This window comes from Lampetra planeri, chromosome 31 (genome assembly GCF_965212315.1).
Source record: "Lampetra planeri chromosome 31, kcLamPlan1.2.h2, whole genome shotgun sequence".
NCBI lineage: Eukaryota > Metazoa > Chordata > Hyperoartia > Petromyzontiformes > Petromyzontidae > Lampetra > Lampetra planeri.
In genome coordinates, this window is record NC_136137.1 from 2,900,161 (window position 1) to 2,927,818 (window position 27,658).

Sequence of the window (27,658 nt, forward strand, 5' to 3'; positions counted from 1 at the left end):
CACTTACGGGGCACGACGGAACACCCGGGGCGGAACCCGGGGCCGCGGCGGCGTGCCAAGCCTACACCGGATGGCACGCGCACGCACACACACGTACGCACACGCGCGGGCAAGCACGCACGTGTAAACGGACACGCGCGAACGCACGCACGCACACGCATGCAGACACACACAGGGATGTGTGCAAACGTATACAAACCCATCCACACCGGTGCGCACAACACACGCTCACACAAACACACGTGGGTGTGTGGACACGCACACACAATCGCACGCGTGCGTGCACACCCGCTCCTACAAACACACGCACATGTGCGCACACAGACATGTACACGCACACACACGCATACTCTTCCTCCGCTCAATAGACGGAGGCCTTCAGGATAAATGCTGTCCACAAGTGGCTATTAAGAGGTTGTTGCAGCTTTAGAACACTTGTGACCACGTGGTGGCGTGGTCAGCGGCAGGTGTACCCGGCTGCCTTCATCTCACCAATGAAAATATCCCACAAAGATAACGGTGAATCATAGGTAACGGTGGTTAGATGACAATTATAATGATGAATACCGGATGTTCAATAATTCTACCGATGAATTTGCTGCTGCTGCTTCTGATGATTATAACGATGCCAGCGATGATAATCATGTCTGGTTAAAATGTTGCTGGCGAAACTGGCGATGGAGACTCATAGTTAAGAGATTCTGTGCAATGATCATGACAATGACGATCCTGATACTTCTAGGGCAAGTGACCTGGTCGAGCGGTAGCGTGTTTACTGCTCGTTACAGAGGTTCGCGGTTTGAGCCAAGCGGTTGCCCTGGTTAATCCTGCATGTATATTAATCGTGAAATGACTACGTATGTATGTTGACCTTCTTTCGCACCGTACGTAGCCATCCGTGCTAATCAGAGGTGCCGTCTGGCTCAAAGAGGATGTTAAAAGTTTCCATGTCGTCATTCAAAACAAGCGTAGGCCATGTGTGTCCCGAAGTCACAGTCCACATTTGCCAAATTTGATCAATGACTCTTGAAAAAATCCCAACAGCGATGTTGATGGGAACAACAACAACACAATTACAATGGTAAACAAAACAATTTCCTCTGATTCTGAAGCCCAGAGCTTCTACCGCTTGTCAGGAGGCTGCGTACCATGAGGCCCATGTAGGAGGAGGAGGGGCCTCCGGAACCCACCGGCGGTGGCACCATCGGCATCGATGGCTGGAAGAGGCCCACGGCTCCGAGGTTCAGGCCTGGGATCAGATTCGCTTGTTGCTGCAAAAATTTAAGAACAAGATGGGAGGCGACACCGCTCATGAGATACAGACATTAAGACCTCTTCTCGCCCAGTGGCACTGAATGCCACTTTGATGCCGCGATTCACGAGAGGAACCTTCCACGATTTCGAAACTTATATTTTTAGACACTTTAAATACATGGGTAATCATTAAAACTAAACTAAAAATAGATATTTTACTTTAACCAGGTAAAGCCCACTGAGCTATGTAGCTATTTAACTACCCCGTGCCAGGTATGCAGGAGGTCGTGGGTTCGATCCCATTGAGCTATCATTTGTGGCCAGGTCGCCTCTGAAAAAGAGCTATATAGCCCAGTGGGCCTTACCTGGTAAAATACAAATTATTTAGTTTAGAAGAATGAGGTTTTCCTCAGAAGAGGTGGCGACAGGAGGGGTGGTACCGTCATGGCTGCCAGGTCATTCTCGTAGGCCTCGCGAAGCTTCTTCATGATCTCCACCTCGGCCTGCGAGCAGGCTTCAATGGAGCCCTTCACGGTGATGGTCCGCTCCGGGTTGTACAGGGTCAACTCCTGCAGCCTGGTGACGGAGCGCAAGTCACCCGGCAAAGATTGCACCGTGTTACGTCGTTGAGAGACTTCAACGATTACTTTTTTTAAATGTAGCCAAGAAACTAAAATTTTTACTTGGCCGTGACACACGGTGTATAACATCTGTACCGTCGCAGGATACCCATGAAAGAGCCGAACGGCTCACTGGGTTCCTTCCTGCTTAAATAAATAAAAACTATCCATCTATCTACAACATACGAGTGATACTTGCGATTAATTTGAAACAGTGCCTCTCCCCTTTACATAATACCCAGCACCTGGGCACCGCCGACCTGTGAGCTCCGGTGCCTGTACACTCAATATCAACGCCTCCGATTAGCACGGTTGGCTACATACGGCGCGATATAATTTTAATATACATAAAGCTTGCGGATGTGGTTTTGAAAGCAAGACGAATGCGGTGGTGTGTGCGGACTCCGTACGGCGAGATGGTAATCTTGGTGTTGGTATCCTGCTCGATCTTCTTCAAGTTGCGCCCCTCCTTGCCAATGAGACGACCCACAAAGTTGTTGTGAGCGAGGATCTTCAGCGGGACCTCCTCGGCACTGCGATCGCACGTCCAGGGTGAAATTATCTATTTAAAAACTATTTTTTATTTTACCAGGTAAGGCCCACTGAGCTGTATAGGCTATTTTTCAGAAGCGACCTGGCCGCAAAAGATAGCTCAACGAAGGGGCTTATCACGTGGACATTTATAGCAGCCAAATACTACGTGGAGGGGAAAACCAGGAGGACCCGGAGAAAAATCCACGTGACGGGGAGAACATCCTGACTCCAAATATCCAGCGTCAGGGTCGGGATCGAACCCACGACCTCGTGTATACCGGGCGAGGTAGTTAACATCTTTCCATAGTGGCGCCCATATCTAGTTAAAGGCCTTTGAACAGTGAAGATAAACACTCGCTTAGTTAACGTAAAACATGATCTTATATTTAAACAAATCGTAAACGGCACTGATATGTAATAAAACACGAGGTTCACATGGGGTTAGCGTGGGTAATAGCATTGCAACCACTTGTGGACTCTTTGATTCATACTGTTCGTCGAAGCTCGGGATAGGCGCATGAGTAAGAATCAAGGTGTTGGGATTTGTACGTGTTGTATGTCACGTGTTAATGTGACCTGTGCAGCCACTTGGGGCCGCTATATTCCGAGGAGACTAGTATTGAGACGCTGAAGCGAATCATTGCACAACCATGACACGGGATCAACAAAGAGTGATCACGTCAATACAGGGTTCACATGCGCATCGACAGTACAAGTACCATCCCCATGAACACAATACATGAGATTGGCTGTTGGTGAGGTTGCTGAATGGGTCCTATTCGGTAGGGTGGGTGGGTAGGTAGGTGGGTGGATACGACGTGCTGTAGATAAGGTACTTTCGGAGGTATATAATAACACGGGGCAAGATACTTATCATATCATCAACATTTAAACAGCAAGAGTCATGTGTTTAGACAGGTGATGTTAAAGCAGGGCACATTAACACTTTCTCAATCAATAGTGGACATGAGCTCGCGTCCAAACAAATAAAAAATCGAGCACCGCCCATACGCGACCGCAAAGCAGGGAGCGGCGGTGACAGCGCGCGGATGACGGGGCGAGCCGTCTCTCCAGAGGTCGCAAACGGGTTTTGATTCCTTACCTGTACCCGGCCGTACCAGGGTCGCAAACGGCTACCCGTACCCGTACCTGGCCGGGTACGGGTAGCCGGGTATCGGGTAGGGTACGGGAATCGGGTACCCGGTTGCGACCTCTGCGTCTCTCTCACTCACGTTTTCGTGTCCAGCGCTTCCTTCTGCATGACCTCCAGGATGAGGCGGCACGCCGCCGAGCTGCCCTCTGCCGTCGACTGGATCGTGATCGGCTTCTCTGCCGAGCCCACGTTCTCCTTGCGGTGGATGTCCACCCTGGACGAGATGGTAAAAGTCAGGATGACGATGACGACATTGCGCTCAACGTTCACGCGCAGCTCGGAGACGCGGAGGTGCTTGTGGCTTTTGTTTGTGTATTTTCAACGCTTGATTCCGTGGGTCACAGCTGACATCAGTGCCAAGTGCTATCTGAACCTAAACCCGGCACTCCCGTAAGTCGACCCGGCCTTAAATGAGTACCTGGTTACGGTGTGTAGTGAACACCAGCACTGGGGGAGGCGATGGTGTCCATGTGTTTGTTGTGCTGGCCTCAGTCGATGCTCACTCACAGAACTTGTCCCAACAGATTTTTGCTGGTGGGGGGGATCTTTGTATTTTTGCGAGAGTGGGGAGTGGTAGTGGAGCAGTTAGCGTGCTGCGCAATGAACCCAGAAACCCAAGTGCCATTCCCGTTCACGGCCGACACCAGTGACGAATATCTGAACCGGTTCCTGGGTCTCCCGTAGGTAGACTCAGCCTCAAATGAGTACCTTGCAAGGTGTATAAATATCGCCACAGGGGAGACAAACGCGGCCGGCCGTGGCGCTGGCCACCCATCCCCTCGTCTGTCTTTCTGACCTTCATAGGTGCTTGCAAACAGCACTCATACCCCTACAGTCTATTTAAAGGCTACACTGGGGGGGGGCGGGGTCTTTGTTGACGCGCGTATGCGTGCACGTCGCGGCTTGGCCTCTCACTTGGACTGCGTCTGCTGCGTGATGTTCTTGATGGTGGCCCCCTCCTTGCCGATGATGGCGCCCACGTACTGGCTCGGCACCAGCATCCTCAGCGGCACCTCGCCCTGCTGCCGGCCCCCGCCGCCGGACTGGCCCCCGCCGTGCGGTCCCCCGGGCCCCCCCGACGCACCGCCGGCGCCCAGGCCGCCGCCGCCGCCTCCTCCTGCCGCCTGCCCACCGGCCCCCCCGGGCTGGCGGCCCCCGAAACGGCCGCCCGGGAACCCCCGGCGACCGGGGGGAGGCCCGGCGCTCTCGTCGGGGATGTAGACCACCTTGAGCGAGTAGCCCTCCAGCTGGTGGCCATTGAGCTTGTCGATGGCTCTGGAGGAGGTAGACGCACGTACGCACGGGGACTCCTCTACCTACGAACATTTGACCGACGAACTTTCAGAGACACGAACAAACCTGTCCGTATGTCCAGTTGCCTGTTCGGATCGAGAGTCGTAAGTTCAACCGCCGCGTAATAGATGGCGGTGGTGGCATCTACATCTGCAGAACATGAAGAAGCAGTGGCATCTACATTTACAGGAGATTATACAACTTTTAAAGCCATTCCCCGTGTTTCGTGTGCACGCCATACTACATGTATGGAATCGACAGGAGTAAAGTTAGACTTACGAACAAATCGACTTACAAACAGACCACGTGTTTTAATTGATTTTGAGGTGGTGGCTCATCTCTCGTTTTCAGCCCACCAGCCAGTGGTGGAAATTGCACATTCCTATGATGGGTGCGAGTCTGTCCGTAGGGGCAACCAATGTTGACTTTAGTACAAGGTGGTACTCCCTTTCTCAAACCTGGGGGGGTGATGGGGTGAGTCAACCCCCAGCTAGGATTTGGACTCGCAACCTTCAGCCTGTGAGCCGCTCGCTCTACGCAGCTGGGAGGAATATTTGTAAAAATAAAGGTGCAGCCCTCAATTGCCTACTCACACCGCCGCAGAAAGCGTATTTGGTCTACTCTTCCACGATGGCCAGATATCAGAGAAAATGTGAAAAGTACCCACACGTTACCGCACAACTCACGACCTGCCTATCGAATATCTGTGGTGTACCCATTTACATCTCTGGGTGAACAGTACAAGTGGGATTCAAGAAACACGCCCCACTGTTTGAAATGCCACACCAGTAATCTCCGGATTGCAAGTTCTGTGTACTAATCATTTCATGCGTGGTAGTAGTGGTGGTGGGGGGGGGGTAGGGGGAGTGGGTGGAGGTGACACTCACTGCCGGGCCTGCTCCCTGCTGCCAAAGGTCACGTTCACTACTGCCGTGTCGCTCTCCGTGTTCACTGCAAGAAGCACGCCCGCGCGCACGGACACACGTCAGGCAATGCACCGAGAGACAGTTCTAAAGTCGACAACGCAGTCCTTTATCTATCCACTGCTGGACGAAGGCCTTCCCCACGCCACGTGGGTCGTTGGAGTTAGTCGGTGCATTCGTTTTGGCGAAGGTTGGGGAGCATAGATGTGGCAGCGTACAAGGAGAGTGCAACGATGGATTATGCTCGGTCACCACGTAGCCCCTGTGGTGCATGGTGGCCACCCATCTAAGCACCATCCAGGCTCAAAGCCTGCTTAGCTTCCGAGATGTGACTGGCACATTCAGGCTGATTTGCTTGCAGTCTGTGATCGAGGCAAATGTGTTGTAAACACAAATCACTCTTTCCCAGGAGGAAGAGCCATTGTCCAAAATGTTAGCCGAGCAGGATATTTCTGTAATTTCCAACAAGATGCCGGTGTGATGAATTAAAGAGCCACGGAATTTCCCCTACACCTATTGCAGGAGATGCCGATTATGCTTTCAACATCAAGTCACAAAATGAAGACGTTTCCATTTAGCCCTGTATCAGAGAATGGCCCCAGAAGATGACATCACAGAACTACTTCTGAGGTCACTTCGAGTGACCTCTTCATCCCAAACTACAGGCGCACCTCTTCATGCCCTGCAAAGATTTTGTGCCAAATGCCAATCAAAGTTTTAATTATCAAGAGCTGAAATTTGCCAAAATTAAGCGCAAAAACAAATGTAGCGTGACACGGGTTTCTTGTTGCAGTCGCCGAGAGACAAAATCAACCTGCCGCGCGATTTGATTTTACCGAGCGAGCTTCAGATCTGAAGGATTCAGCAAGAGAGTCTCACCTTGTTCACAGTTGTCCACGGTCCCGTACTGAGCTAGCAGGCCATCTAAAACCTACAAACAAGAACCCCCCGATTAATTAAACTGAACAAACCCGAGATGACAAAAACAAAACACGTTTGGTCTTGGAGCTACGGAGCGCATTTCTGCCTCGTTCCACAACGCGCGTCGATCTGCCGCTCGAGCAAAAGTTGAAAGATGCACCCCCCCCCGCCCTGCTAGAGCTCGCGCATGCCACTGCTGGCCATACGGGGCCTGCAGTAGAGAGAGAGAGCTCAGAGAACCCCTCTTTAGAGGACGATGTTTGGCCTACTCTTCCACGCTGGTCAGACATCTCGGGAAGAGGTGCGAGTACCCGCACTGTACCCCACCAGTCGGGCGTGCGGCCGACCGATCGAACTAACTGCGGTGTACCAATTAATCCTGCTGGCTGTGGGAAAGAGGTGGGGGTTGGGGGCGGGTGGGGGAGAGTTTAAGAAACATTTCGCTGCTTAGACATGAGGCAAATCAAGAGCAATATTGCTAGTAGAATGTGTACGATTGAATAGTATGCACATGCGTACGTTTTATGTATGTATGTTGAACTTCTTTCGCACTGTACGTAGCCAACCGTGCTCATCAGAGATGCGGGGGAAGGACAACAAACTAAACACAAAGAGCAGCTCTAAAGAAATTATTTTGTCCATCTAGACGGTGTAAAAGTGCCACAGCTCCAGTAGCTTCCTAATATCGGAAGGAAGAGCGTTCCAGATGGCCGCAGAAGCGCATCTGAAAGCGCGCGATGCGGTGACCGACTTTGTTTGACGTAAATGCATTTACGATCATGAAAATTATAATAAAACTAAGTGCTAGCATGACACAGACATATGTGTCGATATGCAAGTATGTTTCTGTGTGTGTTTTAACATATAACTGTATGTACAATCGCATGTATGCGTGTGCAATAGTGTGCATTATTTACGGATGTACGTGTTGTTTGTAGTGTGCACGTTAATTTACAAACAACAAGACAGTATTTCGTTATCGGTCATATGAAGATTTTTGTTCAAGAATATCAAATGTAAATGTTCAGAAAATGTTACCACGTAAGAGAATGGTTAACATGAATAGGTTTGCAAAAAATTACACTTTTTCTCGTAAATAAAATCCACAAATTAACTTGAGCTCCATATCTGCACATCAAAATTAAATACGTTGTATTTGTATTTTAGAAGTATGTAAACTATCAGCATTTGTTTAAATACACAAACTACTGGGCTGGTTTCTCCCTTTCGGTGCTCACCGGTGATTATTAACGGCTAAAGCTGGAGGCATCTGATTGGCCGACAGAACACACAATGCGTTTTCATCATCGGGAGATATGGAACACAAGAAGATTCATGTATTTTATTTATCACCAACACACACACATGTAGAGCGCTCAGTGAGTAAAAACTATCGCATACTTCACTGACCTCCCATTGCATTTGGGGAGGGATGTTCCGAACTTGGATCTTGCGACTCCTACCGGCCACGGGAAGAACACAAAGGTGCACGCACACAACACACAGACACACACACAGGCACAAACCATTAGAGCGACGTCACCAATTGAACAACACACGCTGCAATAATTACATTTCCCTTAGGCGAGACTCACTTTCTTTAAAAGGGTAAGCGGCAGCTCTCCACCGACACGCTCCTGATGAGCAGCGGAGGCGCTCGGCGACACCCTCTTACCTCCGACGCATCCGCTAAGTCGATAATCGCCCGTCAACAGAGAGATCCCCTCGTCGCCCGCAACACGCAAGCGCCAGATCGCCAAGTCCATCGCGCGAGTCGTGCGACAACCGCTGCCACGCGTACCCCGAGCCATTGCTTGCCCACCGCCGGCGCGTCGTCAACGACGGAGCCGAACTGCGGCGCCGCTACCCAGAGGTCGCAACCGGGTACCCGATACCCGTACCCTACCCGATACCCGGCTACCCGTTTGCGACCCTGGTGCGGCCGGGTACGGGTAGACCGTGAGTCAATGGTGAGTAACTGTTTGTCACTCATTTCCCAACGTCTTGTCTCTTCTCACAATTCAAGTTCCTAGAATCAACCCACCCGCGCCTGCAACATGGCTTCATCCCAGAGGTCGCAATCAGGTACCCGATACCCGTACCCGTACCCTACCCGTACCCGGCCGGGTACGGGTAGGGTACGGCCGTACCCGTACCCTACCCGTACCCGGCCGGGTACGGGTAGGGTACGGGTACGGCCGGTTACGGGTACCCGTTTGCGGCCCTGGTGCGGCCGGGTACGGGTACGGGTAAGGAATCAAAACCCGTTTGCGACCTCTGCCGCTACCGTCAAAGCCACCTCTGTCTCCCTCGGCGTCGCTAGGGGCCGTGAGCGCGCGCGCGGAATTCCGTTTCGCCGCAGATCCAAGTTGCGTTTTTTCGCTTGCGCCACGAGCATTAGCATCGCCTTGAAAGCTGACGGTCGGCCAGAGCTGCTAAGTTGTTGCCACCGCAGACCAAACGCACGCGTGGCAACACTCGGAACAGCCTTCGCCGGGATCAATAAAAAGAAAGCCGTGTTGACTCGCTGCCTCCCCTAAAGCACATTTCCTTCCTTTTTTTGTAATCCCTCCCTCGACTCAGTCACAACACGAGATTGTGAACGTTTACGCCCGATGTAGCTAGAGATGGCCGCGTGGTTCAGAGGTCCGAGCACTGAGCCAGCAATCCCGAGGGCATGGGTTCTCATCCAGGTCTCAGCTGACTGCGGTTAAACCGAGATTTCAGGTGCCATGGAGTTGATGGTCAGGACAAAAAAAAAATGTTGCACTAGTTTCTGAATTCACGTAGGCTAAATTTGCCACATTTTTTGGATTGATCGCCACACAAAGAACATCTCTTTAGCAGGCCACGTGGAACGTGCTGCTCTGCCAACGTGGATAAGACGTCAGTTCAAAGGTTCTCCGATGGAGTTCGTGCGCCATCTCCTTCCGCAGAGCAATCTCTATCAAGGAGTGAAGCACTGCCCTGCGAGAGTTATGAATGGAAATTTTCTTAAAGTCAAGAGCACAATCGGAGTAACATTGCAGAAGAGACAACGAGAAAATGTTGGATGTGACTAAAGCTACGGTAAGGAATTTAACGTTCGGCTGGTTATTTACTTTGCTTGTGAATATATTTTATGAAACCAAGGCGATCAAATATGCACGACTATCATCGTTGCCACGTTCGTAAGAGTGGATCAATCTAATTTACAAGGAATGACACAACCCACACATCTTTCCACGGACATATAATCAAAAAATAAAATCTTATTGTTTACATCAAAGTCCGAGTCTCGGGCTGCTGAACTGGGATATCCGGTCAATATTATTGTGAAGAAAATCCACACACACACACGAGGAGAAACACTCAAAATCCACAAACATAGCCTGCCTGCAACCTCCTTACTGTACTGCCCCTACACACGCACCACCCCGTTGTCTCGCAAGTGGAAGTCGCACGCACAACCAACAGTTCCATTTCTGTGTGACCCACCAACCTCACCTCAAAGGCATCGCTATCAAAACCAGCCAAATAAAAAAAAAATCTACATTCTGGATTCTTAAATATTGCCAAATGTGTCCATTTGTGATTGGCAATAATCAGATCTTGGGAGCCGAGCAGTATTGAGCCCTGCTTAGTACGTGGATGGGTGGCCACCACCACCACCAACCACCACGACGGTTAGCCAGATATTGTGGGTCTATGGCTGTGAGAGGTGTGTCCAGAAGGTGGCAGGTCTGAGTGTCACCCCCTTCATGTGTGGGTGGGTGGAGCATTCGTCGGGCTCTCCGCTGTCCTCCCAAATTAAACCAAACTCTCATTCAGATAAAAAAAATTTCCAACCCAAAAATGCAATTATGACTCACTCAAACATCCCCAATGTGGCAGAGCATTCCAGATAAAAAAAAGTGCCCTCACCGACGCTTTAATAAATACATATTTGCCATTATTGTTATGAATTAACGTTAATGCAGAAAGAAATGCTAAGACACCAATTATACTGGAATCACACAATTAAGACCACCGTTGTTGCTTCATTGAATAGTCACAGAGTGGTCGGCGCTATTTCCACGATCGTACGCGAGCGGTCGACCGCAAGCACCGATCGGTACACCCAGCATCGGTACACCCAGCATCGGTACACCCAGCATCGGTACACCCAGCACCTCGCTGCTACACCTGCTTCGGGTCACTCGTACGTGTTTTTTATTGCCCATTATTAAAACTAATTTGACTCCTAAAGCATTTCATTAAGTAATTGCCCATTTATAAGATCCTCTGAACGGTCTCACACGAAACGGCTGCTGACGTTAAGAAAGAGAGAGGAAAGGAGGGAAAGAATAATACACAGCGCAGGTGTCGGGTCACAATAATGCCCCACGTTTTTCCTCTACCGCTATATATATCTGATCGATTGTTATTAAAATACAGAACAAACGCTACGACTGCAAAGCAACACGATGATCATGCCTGGGGTGGGAGGAAGACACTGTCAATTTAATTCTCAAGAATGCTCTGCATCGTGCCACCCTCGAGTGCCTGATTGCACCAGGCGAATTATCTGCACAAAACACGATTTCCCCCCCCTCCGCCCAACACCGTCGGAAAAATGTGGAAAATCCAGCCACTGTCTCAGCACTTTAAACAGAGAGATTTAAAAATAACAACGAAGTCGATTTAACACCATTTGTCAATCCGCTGCTGGATAAAATCCACGACACATACACACACCGTGTTGGTCGTGGGGATTGTTTGATCTACACTTCACCATGATCGGTTCAGATATCGCTCAATTTTACAGTCGTTAGCCTTGGCCGGGAATCGTACTCGGGTCGCTAGGTGTGTATAGCAGCACCGTGTGCTGACCGCTGGCACCTCCGCTTGCCACCGAGTCTCTTTTGCAAGGGATGCCTGGCTCAACAAATGACAACCGAGCAGTGCGGTAGGGGACCGCAGTGCACACGGCTAGAGGGATCAACAAAGAGAAAGAAATTCAGTTTCACATCATAAGTGGAAGAGCACTGCCCCCACATTAATGTTTTACACGATCTTCTACGATCAATCGGATTAATTACTTTGAAGCCGAGTGCAATCGCTTCTTTATCGCTGTTCTACCTCGTTAAGTTGCGCACTTCCAATTTATCTGATTTGTGTTATTTTTGCCTCCGTGTTAATTGTTTTTTTTATTTCTTTCAATTGAATTTTATTGAAACATTTAACGCTTTGTTTTCTTGCAAATTCGCTTTTTCGACTCTTGTATCTGCCTTTGTAAATCAGCTCTCCCTAGAAACAGACTTGTAACCCCAATTGGACTCTGACACTGGCTGTAAGCAATGGTTCTCTACCCCTCTCTCTCCGGAAGCCACTTTAACTTTTTTATAATCTGCCCGAGCCAGCTTCCGCGAGAGGGAATTTATAATTTAACACCGATTCACGCACGTGCAATATATTCGAGTTCTCATGCGCCACGCAGTTGTTTTTGCTCTGATTTATATCACTATGTAGTCATTTTTGTATTACTTCAGTATAAATACATGTTAATTTTTATTAATATGTTGTTTTTTTCTGACTTTACGTGAACAAATTTACACAAATTCGCCTATTTTCTCATTGAAAATAGGCAAATGTCAAAATATCCCTGTCTTGGTCACAAAGGCAACATTTGTGGGGAATAATAGCCATTTTGTGTACTTTTGAGGGACCATCAATTAGGAAATAACACTTACTACATTACCCAGGAACACATTTTTGTTACACTGATATTCACTTCATTGCTGTAACTTTATTTTATTTGCTTTGCTTTTGTAATTGTGATGACACCGATGATCACTCTTGCAAACGAGACTCATCCCTCTGGTCTCTCAAGTTCCCACCTGGTTCAGCTAAATAAAACTTGAAATGTCTCTGTTCATAAATGTAATGTTACTTGTGAATTCAGGCGACAGTACAGTGCCTCATTTAACCCCACCACATGGGCAAGGTTTTGATGGGGCCAAGTTGAGCCTCACCAAGATTGGTGCCGATCGTTCACACAGCTGATAATGGTGAAGCGGTGGCGCTATGGTGAGCGCACCGCACGGAGAACCCGTGCGTGGGCCTGAGTCTTGTTGCAGGCCAAGGCTAACATCAGTGACGAGCGATTCCTGGACACCGGCGCTGCACTGATCCACACGGTGACATGTGGTCAAACGACCCCCACGGTTGACGAGGCATGACAAGGCCTCCATCAAAAGCAGCGGACTGACACAAGACTGAAAAGTATTACGTTAATTATTTCCTACAGTTACAGAACATTCACACACACACAACACAAACACGTGCAGACCTTCAAACAATTTGGCTGCACACATTTAAACCAGCGGCCGCTCCAAACATGCATAGAATTCCTCAATCGATGGGAATCAATGTATTGCCAATATCCAATGTGCAAGAGTGACTATGTAATTGTAAAATGCACGGCTCCAATTGAAGAGCTCGGCACAGCAGACCACCAGCTCAAAAGAGCTCTGAACGCGTGTGGCCATTTTGTCATTATGATCGCCAAGAGGATGCAGTGAAACAACACAAGGCACAACTGAAGACCGGTTTCAGACTCATTAGGACTCAATTTAACACGTAGGCTTTCGCGACCAATATCATCCATAACAGGTTTTTTGGGTTAGATCGCGTAAATATGTGTCGTGAAACCCGCCATCAGCCAACACAGCCACTTAGTAATTACTGCTGGATGAAGCTAGTTGTAATTACTGGCGAAACGTTGTACTCATATTGTAAATGTTGTGGCTTTGCACTCCAACACACCGGTGTGCTGTACTAGTAATGAATTGGCATGTTCTGTTAACGTGACAAACCTTACTAATTGGCTGTGTTGGGTGGTGGCGCGTTTAACGACACAGTTATATATTTACATGATCTAACCCAAAAAAACCTGTATTATGGATCATTAGGACTCATCAGTAGAGTAGAGTCGTCAATGTTCGCTGCTGCCATATGCCTCTGGGAGCCCCGTATACGTAAAGGGCTGTGACCTTTACACTTTGGGGAGACCCCCTTGGCAGTTCCCTAAAGACAACAATCATTCAATACTGTAAGTTAAGAGAAAGCACGTTGCAAGGAAAAAATGTGTGCAGGCTGGAAAGAGCCAGATTTAACAAAGATCCACCGTACAGCCTTCACCAGACTGTTGGGGCAAGTGCTGTTAGCGAGCATTTATGAAGGCCGGCACGGCACACGAGGGAGTGGGTGGCCAGCACCACGACCCGGCCTCCTTTCTCTCCCCAGTGGCAATATTTAGGCATCCTGACCAGGTACTCAATTGAGGCTGAGTCGACCTAGGGAAGGCACAGGATCGGTTCAGATAACTGTCACGAGTGTTGGACGTGAGCGGTAATCGAACTCGGGTCGCCGGGTTCGATGCGCAGCGCGCTAACCATTACACGACCGCTCCCCACACATATAGACACACACGCACGCGCAACACAAAGGTGTTCACTGCGTGCACAGCGGCTCTCGGCTTCATCCAGGGGATGCAAACTGTGCGAGCGGTGCACCACGACTCTGGCGGCGGCGGGCTACACACAAACGCCGGCGTGTCACCAACGAGCAGCAGCGATACAAGTCACGCAGCCCGACGCTCGCGAACATGCGCGTGGACACGCGTGGACACACGTGGACACACTGACCAGCCGACACCTATTTTTAATCGCTTACGTTGCTGTCCCCCAACCCCCTCAGCCCCCAGAAGAAAAAACACACTAGAAGAATCAGGAGTCAGCTTACACGAGGATTGAGTCTCTCAGAAAGTAATAAAAGGGAGGATGGAGCCAGCATTCCAAAGAGGGGATCGTCGGGCAATAAAACACGGCCAGAGGGCAGCATCGCGAGCGGGGAGAACTTTGAGACGCAGCATCAGAGATGGATCAACCGCGTGGTGGCCGATCCTTTCCGACGAACGACGACATTATTAAAGTCACGGACGCAAGGAGGAATTTGCCAAACGGTGAAAAAAGCAGGACCCTCTGCCCCTGCCCCCCTGCCTCCCCTCCTGTAAACGGGGTCGAGAGACTCAGGTGAGCGCAATGGTTGTGAATAAGTTCGCACATTAAAGGGGAAAATTGGTCAAAGGGCACGACGCAGGACCCCCGTCCTGTAAACGGGGTCGAGAGAACTGGGTGAGGCAATCGTCGAAGTTAAACGTGGAGGAATCCTGCACAAACTGGGCAGTGGTGGGGTTTATGCTGAAAAATATCAAATGTTTGATGTAGGGAGAACGGCTCTGAAAGCAGCAATCAATGGGTTCCGATCACCGCTTGCTTCAAAGAGAAAAACGCGGCAGCGCTTGAACAGCATGAAGGGAGAGGGGGAAGGCGGGCAGGGTGGAGGGAAAGCTAAAATGCGAAATGGAAGGAAGCCAAATGACACACGCGTGTACACACGAGCACGCATGCATGCGCGTGCACACACAGCGGATAGCTTAACCGCACAGCCATTCACCCAGCAGAGCCGCAGTGGCACCCCCCCCCTCACCAACCACCACCACTCCCGCCCCAGCAGAAAAGCACTGCAACCAAACCCCATCCCCACCACAGCCACCTCGCAACCACCCCCCCACCCACCAGCCACATCTACCCCTGTGCATGTGAATGCCACATGGCATGTCAGGAATGTGAAGGCAAGTACAAGCAAGGGGTTAGTTGGGGTGGTGGTGGGGTGGTGTTTGGTTGGTGGTGGGGTGGTGGTGATGGTGGGGTAGTGGTGGGATGGTGTTTGGTTGGTGGTGGGGTGGTGTTTGGTTGGTGGTGGGGTGGTGGTGGGGTGGTGGTGGTGGTGGGGTGCGGGTGGAGTGGTGGCGATGGTGGGGGGGGGGTGAGTGGTGGTCGGGATATTGGGGTTGGGATACAGAGGGGAAGTTGCGGATGGAAAAATCAGTGAAAAGCAAAAGGGCGAAAAGTGTGGAAGTGTAGAAATACCACCGAGGGCCACGGCATGGGTGACAGTCTACTAACATGTGGTGTAATAATAATGACAAGAATTATATCAACCCTCAGGAAAGGCCTCACCGAATCTCAAGACATTTTTTTGGAAGGTCCCACTCCATTGCCATGTTTTTTCCAGAAGAAACTCGGGAAAAAAACCCATCACGCAATCGCGAGGCGGTAACTCCCAAAGCACCACGCAGATAGATTCAAAAGAATCCACTGTTTTCGCAGGTATCTCCTGGCAACCTCGCAGCCCAGGCCTACAATAAGACGATATTCCCAATCTTTCCAGACACTGCAAGACCACGTAGCCCACAATGAGTACAACGTATAGCCAAGCCCGGCCACACAGACACTTACAACCCAACACAACGAGTCCGAGAGACCAAGTGTTTTTTCGTCACGTTATATATGTACTTTTCTGCACGGTACATAGCCAACCGTGCTAATCGGAGGTGCGGGGGAAGGACAACAAACTAAACACAAAAAGCGGTTCTAAACAAATTAGTTTTCAATCCAGCTGATTTTGAAGTGCATAGCTCCAGTGGCTTCCTAATATCGGAAGAGCATTCCAGATGACCGCAGAAGCGCATCTGAAAAATTATACAACTGTGCCATCAGCATCACTTGCATTTCCAACATTCACGGAAAACAGAAGAGAGTCAGAGAACAGTTTCTGGAAGCTGATAAAAATAATAACTTACATTTAATTGTAAGGCGCTTTCCACGAATGTTTCAAGGCACCTTGTAAGAAAAAGGAAAGGCCAAATGACACGGAGAATTAAGAAGATGTTTTAAGACGAGACTTAAATGTATCCACATAATCGGATAAACGAATTTCCAAAGGTAGGGAATTACATAACCATGGTGCAGCCACAGCAGATGCCCGCTCACTCCGGGAACGCAGCCGGGATCGAGGTACGCGCAGAAGGGCGGAGTCTGCAGATGTCACAGAACTACTTGTGAGGTTTCTTACAAGTGCCTCTTACCGACACTTGGTGGTGCAGCTTCTCACATGCCCCGCTACGCGCTGGTGTTCGGCACACGGCACTCAAAGAAATATTTTTTTATAGTTCCCATTGTGAGAATGTGCAAAATGAGGCGAAAAGAACATTTTAAATGGTGTGTTGTTTTTTTGTGTGGCCATTGGTGACCGGTATCAGACCATCAACTTGCTAATATTTGACAACTCAGTTGAAATCACGGTGGCTGAAACCCAAATTCAAACCTGAGACACTCACCATGTGCCAAGCGAGTGATATATGATCTGATCTGACACGATATTAGCCTCTTCAGCCATGCGGCCACCTCCGGCTCAGGGGCGTTTATTCATCTGTACACAGCAGCAGCGACAATAGCAGCAGCGACAATAGCAGCAGCAACAATAGCAACAGTGACGGGTGGCGGAAATAGCAGCAGCAGCAATAAACAGCCAATCGCTACCACTATGTGGCAGTAACATAACTGACATCAATAATAGAGGTTTTGGGTTAGATCGCGTAAATATATAAATATGTCGTTAAAACCCGCCACCACCCGACACAGCTAACTAGTAAGGGTTGTCACGTAAACAGAACGTGCAAATTCGTCACTAGTAGAGCACACCGGTGTGTTGGAGAGCCAAGCCACAACATTTACATTCTGACGTCGTACTCAGAGCCAAGCCACAACATTTACAATCTGACATAGTACTCCGATTGGAAATGTTGTGGCTTGGCTCTCCAACACACCGGCGTGCTGTGCTAGTGACGAATTGGCATGTTCCGTTTACGTGACAACCCTTAACAGTTGGCTGTGTCAGGTGGCGGCGGGTTTTAATGACACATTTTTTTTCACGCGATCTAACCCAAAAACCTCTATGGATGATATTGGTCGTGAAAGCTTACGTGTTAAAATCACTGACATCACTGCGGTTTGATGTACTACGATGCCATGCAGAGTGCCGAAGGCTTACTGACACAAGGGGTCACGGGGTCAAGGGCCTGCACCAGGTGTTATGTTTTCGATTGCAAGCCAGGGCATGAAACACAGAAACAAAGACCATCCCCCCAATGGGCTCCATGACCAACCTAACAACGGCTCAAACCGAAAAGCTGAAATTTACCAATCTAGTAACCGGGCTTCGCCCAACTTTGCATTGGCTTTAGCATCACACTCCACGACAGGTGAATTACTTGGTTCATGATTGTTGAAGTTGTATATTTGTATTTAGTGCGAGACATAAAGCAATGTACAATTCCAGGTTGATTGTCCCCTATGAGTGGACATCTGTGAAAAAGAGGTTTATAGCTCATCGGATTCCTCCAGTACAAATATTCGGATTGAAACAAATCAACCTATTTTTGGTGGCACAAACACACTGTTTGGGTTGTTATTGTTTTCTGGTTATAAGCATAGACTCGACTACATCTGTGCCAAGTTTCAGCTTTCTATCCCTTGTAGAATGTCAATTCACATCAGTCACTCTCTCGGTCAAGAACAGATATATGTATGACAGCTGGCACCTGTTGGCAGTCGACAATGTATATCATTTATATCCAACACGCGAGTACGAAGCATTCTGCTTTATAGTTGAAGGATATTCCTACGCTGAGAACGTTCGTCACTACAGGCAGAACACTTTCCTCCGCCCCTCTAACTCTTAAGGGTGCTGTGGTGGCAAGACGTGAACTACCTCGCCTGGTATACAGGAGGTCGTGGGTTTGATCCCGACCCTGACACCTGTATATTTGGAGTTTGCATGTCTCTTCCCCCGTGGTCATGTGGATTTTTCTCCGCGTCTTCCGTTTTTTTACCTCCACATTTAGAATCACGCATTTAAAAAATTTGGCTGGTATAAATTTCCCGATGATAAGCCACTTCATTGAACTATCATTTTTTACCAGGTCTCTTCTGCAAAGCAAGCGACATAGCTCAGTCGGCATTACCTGGTAAAGTTAAAATAACATTTAAAATTCCTCCTCTACACTGCCCCAATGGCTCGGAAGAGAGAAAGCACCCACAGTTAACCCCACCACCAACCGGTTTAACTTCGGTGTCCACATTTATTTTGATAAATGGGTGCAACGAAATATGGCCGAGGTTTACATGACCTAACAGGATCCGAGGCAGGTACCACTGGACATGGCTTCCAAGGGGTTGTTCGCTAAAGGCATTGAACAAGCACAGTGGCCCTTGATTTAACGGGGATGTTTCACCATCAGACGAGCGCTGACACTCCAGCATAAAGCTCGAGAGGACGTGGCAGAATGGACATCAGCTGGGCAAGCAACATCAAAGAATGCGAGTAAGGAGGAAGAGACAGAACAGGGGGTCACGGGGGTTGGAAGTGCAGAATCAGTGTTGGTGCTGGCCCCATTGGAGTCACAAATCATAAATTATAATGGTGCCCCCCCCCCCCCCATTCGATGTATAAACTCCTCGTGAGAAGACGGAAGACGTAGAGCTTGAGATAGAGAAGTTTTGAGAAAATATAGATTTGGACAACAGAGGTGCTGAGATGAGAGAAGAGAGCTCCAGACAAAATAAGAAATCCCTGATGAGCCCCGTATAGCCTTCACGGACGGTGCTGGCCCCTCGCAATAACACACGTGGACTGAACCACGCCCGGCCGCCTTTGTCTCCCCAGTGCTGATGTTTACACGCCACACCAGGTTCTCATTTGAGTCCGAGACAAAATAAGAGAGACCCAGCACTGCTTTAGATAATCGTCTCTGGTGTTGGCCGTGAGCGGGAAGTGAACTCCGCACACGCGCACGCGGCATTTGCCGGCGTTTAGGAAGTCTGCGCCATAACCACTTCCTCGCCAACAGCACGTACGTCCGATTCATGGAATAAATGTTCCAGTTCCAGCCGATGTGTGTCTCAAACAGCCAACAACCAAGGCCGAGAGGCAAACCAGTGAAAAACACCGGCGCATGCATACGTGGGTGCCCCCAGTAGGTCGTAAAACTATTACAGCGTAAAGTTCACTTGGTGCATCTTGCCATGAATAAACAAGAATACATTCCAGCCCTTTTGTCAGTTCATCGCTGAATCGAGGCCTCTGTACGCCGTGTGTCAGTCACGAGGTTCGTTGGAACATACTTCACGATGCCCGGTCGGTGCCATTTGTGGAGGTGGGGGAGGGGGCCAGGGATGGTCCAGACATCACTTGCCGCCACAGATGTTAGCCCTGGCCATGAATCAAACCAAGGTCACGACCGGGTTCAAAGCGCAGCACAGCGACTGCATGCACTGCCACTGCTGTCCCCATTCCCCGTATGACATATACAAACAACGTACAACACGCGCATGTGTTTCTTACAATTGCCGAGTAGGTGCTTTTTGCAACAACAACAAAAATTACGCTGTGAATGGTCCACCGACGCCGTCAAATCGCTCAAGGTGCTCCCCGAGCACGACCCTCCCAGCGGCCGCACGTTGCATCCGAAGGTGGCATCATTCTCAGGTCCGTCGACCAACAAACGGGACTCACCTCTCCAACCTGGGCCACCCTGGCAATTTCATCGCGGCAGTTGGATCGTTTGTGTGGACTTCACGGCCGAGGTTTCTTCGTGGCGCTCAGTCAGCGATATCGGTCGGTCGGTCACGAGCGCCTCCGCCGCCGTCGTTCCCAACCTCGAGCCATCTCCTCCAAGGCGGCGGCGCGCGCAATCTCACTCGAGAGATCGCGACACTTCGCCGACGCTCGTGCGGGGAGCAGCAGTGGGCCGACCCTACCGGGCGGTGTCAACGAGGCCGTCGATTAACGCCGCTCACACCGACTTCGGCGGCGCTCGTTAATTCACCTGCAGTTGCCGCGGTCGCAACGCCACCGTCCGTTAGCACCTCGGCCAGCCGAGCGTCGGTGCGTTTACGCGAGCGCGGAGGCTTCCGCGCCCCGTCGCTACGCGGTTCTGCCTCCATCGCTACGTAGTCCGTGTGTTGCTGCGCATTCTGTCCACCGCTACGCGGTCCACGAGTCGTTGCGCAGTCCGCATTTCACTGATTGCAGGCTTGTGGCTCCATCGCTACGCAGTCCGGCTCTATGTCCCCACGCAGTCCGTATGTCGTGGTCGGTGTCGCCACGCGGTCCAAATCTACGTCATCGCGTGCTCTGCAGTCCGCGCGGCTGTCGCTCTGCAGTCCGAGTTCAACTACGCAGTCTCTCACCATCGCCATGCAGTCCGCGTGCCTGTCGCCACGCAGTCCCGCAGCCACGATGGCTGCGCAGCCCGGTGCTAGTGGCCGTCCGCGAGCGAGCGCCCTCGCCGCAGCCGCAAATCGAGCTGTCCTCATGGCAGCGCGGCAAGCGAACGACAAACGGGACGGCGAAGACGACGGTGGCGGCCGCGATGCTGAAAATCGACATGGAAATCGGCGTCGCTCCGAGAAGCAGCTCGTCCTCGGCCAAGCTCCCGACGATGGTGGTGGCAGCGGCGCCGGTGCAGGCGGCAGATCCGGGCGCACGTTCCCCCTGCGTGCGCTGGCGCTCTCGCGTCGCCACGACCCTCGGAGCGCAGGAGACGCCCGCCGAGGACGGCAGGGCTGTGGCTGCCGCTGCTGCCGCCGCTGCTACCGCCGCTGCTGCCGCCACCGCCGCAGCCCAGGTTCCAATTATCCCGTCCCGGCGCACGATGCTCGCGCGCTCCGTCGGTCTGAGCTCCATCGCGCCGGAGGTGCGTCCCACCAGCCGCTCGCTCAACTTGCCTCGCTGCGTGTGCGACACGCGGTTTTTATCGAAAGCGCAGCGGCGGCAGTCGTGTTGGTACGGGGTCCGTTTCGCTCTGTCCGGTCGGCTCGACGCAACGGTACGCCGTTATTCGTTCTTTTCTCAAGATTCGAGCCGTTGTCACTTTTATTTGGCACCAACGTTATTCCAAAGCCGGGGCGCTTGCTTCAGCTCATCTCCCTCTCCGTCTCTTGCTCTCTCTACCTCGGTCTCTCTCTCTCCCCCCGTGTCCTCACTCCACCTCTCCGCGTCTCTCTCTCCCGCCCCCTCTCTCTCGCTTGGGCTCAGCAACGGTCGCACACGCTGGGCTTTTTGGCCGAGTGCCAGCTCTTATAGCACAGCCCACCACCTCTCTCCACGCCCCCCCCCTTCCGAGCCTCCAGCCTCCTCCACAACCCACGAGCCGCAGCAAGGGGCCGCCCCCCTCACGCTCTCCCACAGCCGCCACCCCCCCCAACATCATCTCCACCATCCGCAAGCCCCTGCGCCCCCCTCCCCGCGAACGCATCTCTCCCCCCCCCAATCCGAAACGCAACACGCAAGCAAATAAATGTGCATGCGAGTTCATGGCCAAGCGCTCCCCTCCAATACATTACGCTCATCATCATCTGCTTCAAAATCGGAGATGTTTACTCCATGAATCCGGCCGCCGAGGCATAATGACTCAACAGTGCTGATTTGCTCAACAGACATCTCCGCTGAGTCTCGTCTGGTGGCTGTGTGCGGTAACAATGGGGGGAATGCCTAAAAGTAAATGGCGCTAGCAGGGCATTGCACACGGATGCAGAGGCTTGCTCACACGAGGATAGCTGCCTCTGCCCGGCCGTCCAGTGAAAGACAACACAAAGATAGCCATATGCACTGTTGGGGCGAGTGCTGTTAGCGAACACCTATGAAAGCCGGCTGACCTTGGAGCCGACCTAGGGGAGAGGCCCGGCACCAATTCGGACAATCGCCACCGACGTTGGCCATGATCAGGAATGTAACTGGGATCACCGGTGTCGTAAGGCAGTGCGCTAACCACTGCGCTACAGCTTCACCCAGTTCAAAGACAAACACACGCACAAACGTGCACTCACACGCTGCTCGTGGCATTTGCGCGGGAGCTTTCGCGTTGGGAATTGCATCGCTGACGTTGGAGGTAATGTTGGAGCGAAGGTGACCTCATCTAACCCCCCCGCTACCCCTCCCAACCCAGACCCTAAAACGCAATCCACACGGAGGGACCGTGGGTTTCCCGTGACGAGCGAGCGGTGCACTGGACCGGCGACGGTTCACCTAACAAGGCTCAGAAACACCAGCGTCTGATCGGCCTGGAAAGCCAGCCAAATAGGCTGTGCCAAACACAAAACATTGAGGTCGAGTATCAACTAGTAACGATCACACAGACCGATGCATGGCACCGAGAAAATTCACAATCGAGCGGCAGGTTGGCGCAGCGGTAACACATGTGCCTCGCAGGAAGAGGTAGCTGGGTTTCATTACTGATTCGGGCGTAATTTCTGCGTGGAGTTTGTATGCTGTCTGCCTGTTCTGCACGGGGGTTTCCTCCGGGTTCTCTGGTTTCCTCCCGTAATTAGATGAACGTTACGCGACGGGCATTGGCCAAACCTCCCCATGCTGAAAAATATGATCACAATTACAGTAAAACCTTGGATTGCAAGTAACTTGGTCTGTGAGTGTTTTGCAAGACGAGCAAACATTTTAAATAAATATTAATTTGATAAACGAGCGAGGTCTTGCAATACGAGCAGTACGTGTATACGCTTTGTCTGCCGAGCGTCACGTGATCACACCTGATATACGAGTGCTTTGATATACGAGTGCTTTGGATTACAAACACGTTTCCGGAACAAATTATGCTCGCAATACAAGGTTTTACTGTACCTCAATTGGGATTGCATGGGGCAACATCACCGCCCTACTGGGAAAACTTGGCAAGAGCCACCTGAAAAAGTGTCTGGAGACTCAGCGAGGCTCTCCTCGGTGATCACAGGAACAATAAATCAAGCTCCACGGGCTCCACGGGGTCACATTCAAATTCAGGGCGGTTCCGTAATTTCGGACGCACGTTTCATACACTAAAATGTGAGTTATCGTTAGGGTAATCACACAGTACCTCTTTTTACTAACTAGCTGAAATTTGATTTCGTACAGAGCCATTCAAACAAGGCTTCACATCGCTTCACATACAATCACCAAAAGCTTAATAACACATCGTTAATGCCAAAAACTGAAAGAAAAAACCATGAATTTTTTTTTAAACCTTCACGAATTAACCGATTAAGAGATTTAAAAAATTATACATTAAAATCAAGGTATATGAAAAGTAAAAGACTCGACCGAATGTTCTGGGGAAGAGAGTTTTCCACAGCGTTTTACAACCAATTGTGGCTGCGAATCAAATTGAAATAATTTTTTCCACGCTTATCGGAAAGGGAAAAACGCTCAGAAGATAACGCGCTGGTGTCAGACGTACTCGGATGCACTGGGGTTTTGACCACACCAGGACGGTGACGCTGCATTCAGTTTTGTGTAGTTTCAAAACTGTTCAATTATACCATAAATAAGCAATACGGTACATTCTAAACCTATACGGTATATATAATAGCCTTCAAACGGCACCAATGACATGTGAACGTGTATTATTAGGATTCCATTTTTTTTACTGTGAGGTTGTGTATTTGTGCAACTTCCTTTCAGCCGAACGCTCATGTTTTTTACGTGCTTTGGTCATTTGACTCTTCCAGAGTCAGTGGTGGAAATGTCACATTCCTATGCCAGGGACTAGAGCGCCACTGTACCAAGTGGTGCCCAATATATCAACATTATTGTTGATTACATTGGTTATGGTCATGATGTAGATGTTGGTGACGATCGACGATGATCAGCGACCGATGATGGTGGTCCGAGTCAACCCTGGCTGAGATTCGAACTCATGTCCTTACAAATGGGAGCCCCCTGTTGATTTTGCCCACTGAACTATAGCTGACACTTGACATGTGGTTTCATGAAATATGGTACAAATTCACAGGGCTTTGAAAAATAGTTGCACGCACCTAAATGAAGCCTCTCCAGATACATTCTTGACCAATCACATATCAGCCTACAAGAGCACATGATTCATGAGAACCAATGAAAACGTCCACGTGATCACAAAAGCTCGCTTGCGATTGATGAATTCTCTCCATTTCCTTTTTTTTTACATAATACAGCTAGCTGTTGTTCGTTTTTGTTTTCTTCTCTCCAACGCAAATTCACGTCACAACCCACCAGGTCCCCATCGCTCACGGGCATCAAGAGCGATACTCCTCGCAGTGATCAGAGACGGAATGCGATCGCAGCGCGTGGCAGAAAAGCAGTGTGGACATTATTTCCGAGAGCTCCATTATGTCAACAAGTCCAAGTGGGTTATTCTTTACCACCAGTGACAATGGGGCATCATCATCGTTGACCAAAGCACCAACATTTAAATCCCATGCAGCGGAAGTGCAGCCAACTTAGGGGACTGTACCAACGCCAACGAACACATGGCCAAGTTTATACAAAAGGTCCGACATGAATTATAAGCTGGGTGACTGCGTCTGCGAACAAAATCTGTCAATGTACGCGTAACTCCGTCTCTCAGCATCAAGGAGGGCGGCCAAGTGTGGCCCAAATACCACAAAACATAGCAGAAAGTTCCTTAAAAAAACTTCGTGAAATTTAGTAACTAACATTTTTTTTTGCATTATTCTCATTCTGTATTTTCAAGACTCTGGCCAAACATCCCAGTGGATCCCACCTGAAAATGGGTGTCGAAACTCAGCGCGTAAATAATTGACTTAATTATAAATCGTCGATATTATTAAATCAAGTGAAATTATATATTTTAACATGTTTCATAACATGTTTCAATGATTGAATTAAAAAATATATTTAATAGATCTTCATGTCATAATAATGACTTTAAATATATGTGCCAACAAGCATTAAACGGAGGATTTCTAAACCAAACCGCAACCACTGCAGCAATTATAAAGACGCAAACGAGAGAGTAGCTGTATTTTAAATAAGGAAACTAAGGCAAAAATCCCTTGGCTACAACAAAAGTTTTAATTGAATGGAAAAAAAGGACATAATAAATGTGAGCTTATAATTTCCTTTCGCATAAACTGTGAATCGCTCAGGTGATAGGGATGCCATGAGGTTATGGGGTTAAAATCTCAGACATGGTCAGCCGAACTGAATGATGATCATCAACTTCATCAAAATGATACTCACCAATAACATTATCGTATAGCAATGGTGGGTACAAGTAATCCGTTGATTTTTTAATTAAGTGATAGTCTTGTGGTAAGACTTGTCCCATCCAAGAGAACATAGAATTCCCTTACTGCAAGTAAAACATGAGTATTTCCTTCCACGCATGTGAGCATGGGAACGCTCTTGCTGTGTTAAGATAAAGGCTATAACGGTGATGCAGTCGTTTTGCCGAAAGCTCTATCAATAAAGCCAGCGTCCCGAGTTTGATTCCCAACCACGGCTAATATCATTGGTGAATGATATCTGAACCGGTTTGATGGTCCTCTCCGTCCGTTCACCAAAACCCGCATTGACAAGGCGAAGGATGCTCTAAATCAGGGGTCCCCAACCAACAGGTCACGGACCAGTACCGGTCCGTGGCCTGTTCGGAACCTGGCCGCACAGCAGCAGGTGAGTGGTGAGTCTGCTCGTGACCCGCCCCCATTGTTTTATTTATCACTTCCGTCCGTGCTTCTTTCCCGCCCTGAGCACTTGTCTCGGTCACAGTTTTGGTAAGCCCACAAGCTGCTAACCCCTAGCCACCATGAGTAAAAAACAAACGTCGCTGGAGAGCTTCTTTGAAAAGGGAGAACGACCCAGTGATGAACCCCCGCCCACCCCGGTCCGTGAAAAAATTGTCCTCCACGAAACCGGTCCCTGGTGCCAAAAAGGTTGGGGACCGCTGCTCTAAACAATCCCAATTACCGACAGGGCATGAGTAGTCCCTTCATCCAGTAGTGGCTTGACAAATGACTCCAAATTCATTATAATTATCGCCGAGCTTTTTGGACATTGAACAAAATATCAAAAAAATCCACCAGCTTGGAGCGAGCACGATGCATGCCAGATTTCCGCCAGAACGCTCGTGAGGGTGCGCATTAAACCCCCGCTGCCAAACACCAACACGGCTCCACCATTGATCACTGGCCAACGCTAGGGCCCCTTCTCTTACTGCGACTCAATTTAAAAAATGGGGGGGGGGGCACCAACGCCAAGAACGCTGCGTTTCTCTCGAGAACGTTATGTGTTCCCACCAAGAGGGAGATCCCAGTGTACAGTGTTGCGAGCACCTAGCAAGAAGGCATCCCGTCTCATTCAACAGCACCGCTCACACCACCACAATCCTCACAGGCCACCCCTAACCACCCACTCCACCCCTAACCACCCACGCACACATCCTACCTCCCCAAACCCACCCAGAATCTCCACCACTTCCCCCCCCACCCCCTAATTGCTACTACCTCTCATCACCCTCCCACCAAAATCTCTCCCCCGCCTTCCTCTTCCCATTCCCAACTCTCCCTGTCTCCCCCACCACCACCACCAACCTCCATTGAGTAGAGGGGGAGAAAGGGGGCGTCACCCGGGCCAGGACAGCCTCCAGTTCCAGCTGCCAAAACCGGCTGGAACTGGATAGAAAGCTGCATCAGAGAAGGAATGGGGATTGCGGGGGGGGGGGATGTGTGGGGGGGATGTGTGGGGGGGGGGGCATTGTGTGGGGGGGATGTGTGGGGGGGGGGATGTGTGGGGGGGGGATGTGTGTGGGGGGGGATGTGTGGGGGGGGGATGTGTGTGGGGGGGATGTGTGTGGGGGGGGATGTGTGTGTGGGGGGGATGTATGAGGGGGGGGATGTGTGGGTGGGGGGGATGTGTGGGTGGGTGGGAGATGGGTGGATGTTGGGGGTGTGTGTGTGGAGGGGTGCGTTGGTGATTGTGTGCAGAGGGAGGGTAGTAGGTGGTTGTGTGTTGATTGTGTGTGTAGGGGGGGTGCTTGTGTGGGTGATTGTGTGGAGAGGGTGGGGTGAGTGATTGGGTAGATGGGGAGGGGTATGTGTATGTTGTGTGTAGAGGGGGGGGGTACTGTGGGGAGCGGTAGTGTAGCAGTTCGCGCTGCGCTACAAACCCGGCGACTCGAGTTCGATTCCCGCTCACGGCCAACACCGGTGACTCGGTCGTGGGCCTGCCCTAGGTCGACTCCGCCTCAAATGAGTGCCTGGTGT

General features: G+C 50.3%; 1 protein-coding gene across 8 annotated transcripts in view; it reads right to left on the reverse strand.

The window, feature by feature from the left end:
• The window catches only part of LOC144729092 (insulin-like growth factor 2 mRNA-binding protein 1), a 72,419-nt gene that overhangs the window by 15,061 nt on the left and 29,700 nt on the right, over positions 1 to 27,658 (reverse strand). For 2 of the 8 annotated variants that reach the window (XM_078608984.1, XM_078608990.1), the window contains 9 exons: positions 8,109 to 8,157; positions 6,657 to 6,708; positions 5,742 to 5,805; positions 4,477 to 4,836; positions 3,641 to 3,775; positions 2,285 to 2,407; positions 1,695 to 1,830; positions 1,149 to 1,271; positions 8 to 61 (listed from right to left, as the gene is read on the reverse strand). In XM_078608984.1, the coding sequence (XP_078465110.1) occupies positions 8 to 61; positions 1,149 to 1,271; positions 1,695 to 1,830; positions 2,285 to 2,407; positions 3,641 to 3,775; positions 4,477 to 4,836; positions 5,742 to 5,805; positions 6,657 to 6,708; positions 8,109 to 8,157 (1,096 nt within the window). Of the gene's footprint in view, positions 1 to 7; positions 62 to 1,148; positions 1,272 to 1,694; positions 1,831 to 2,284; positions 2,408 to 3,640; positions 3,776 to 4,476; positions 4,837 to 5,741; positions 5,806 to 6,656; positions 6,709 to 8,099; positions 8,158 to 20,138; positions 21,073 to 27,658 lie in introns of those variants that run through there. The other 6 variants (XM_078608983.1, XM_078608989.1, XM_078608988.1 and 3 more) reach the window with 5 other exon arrangements.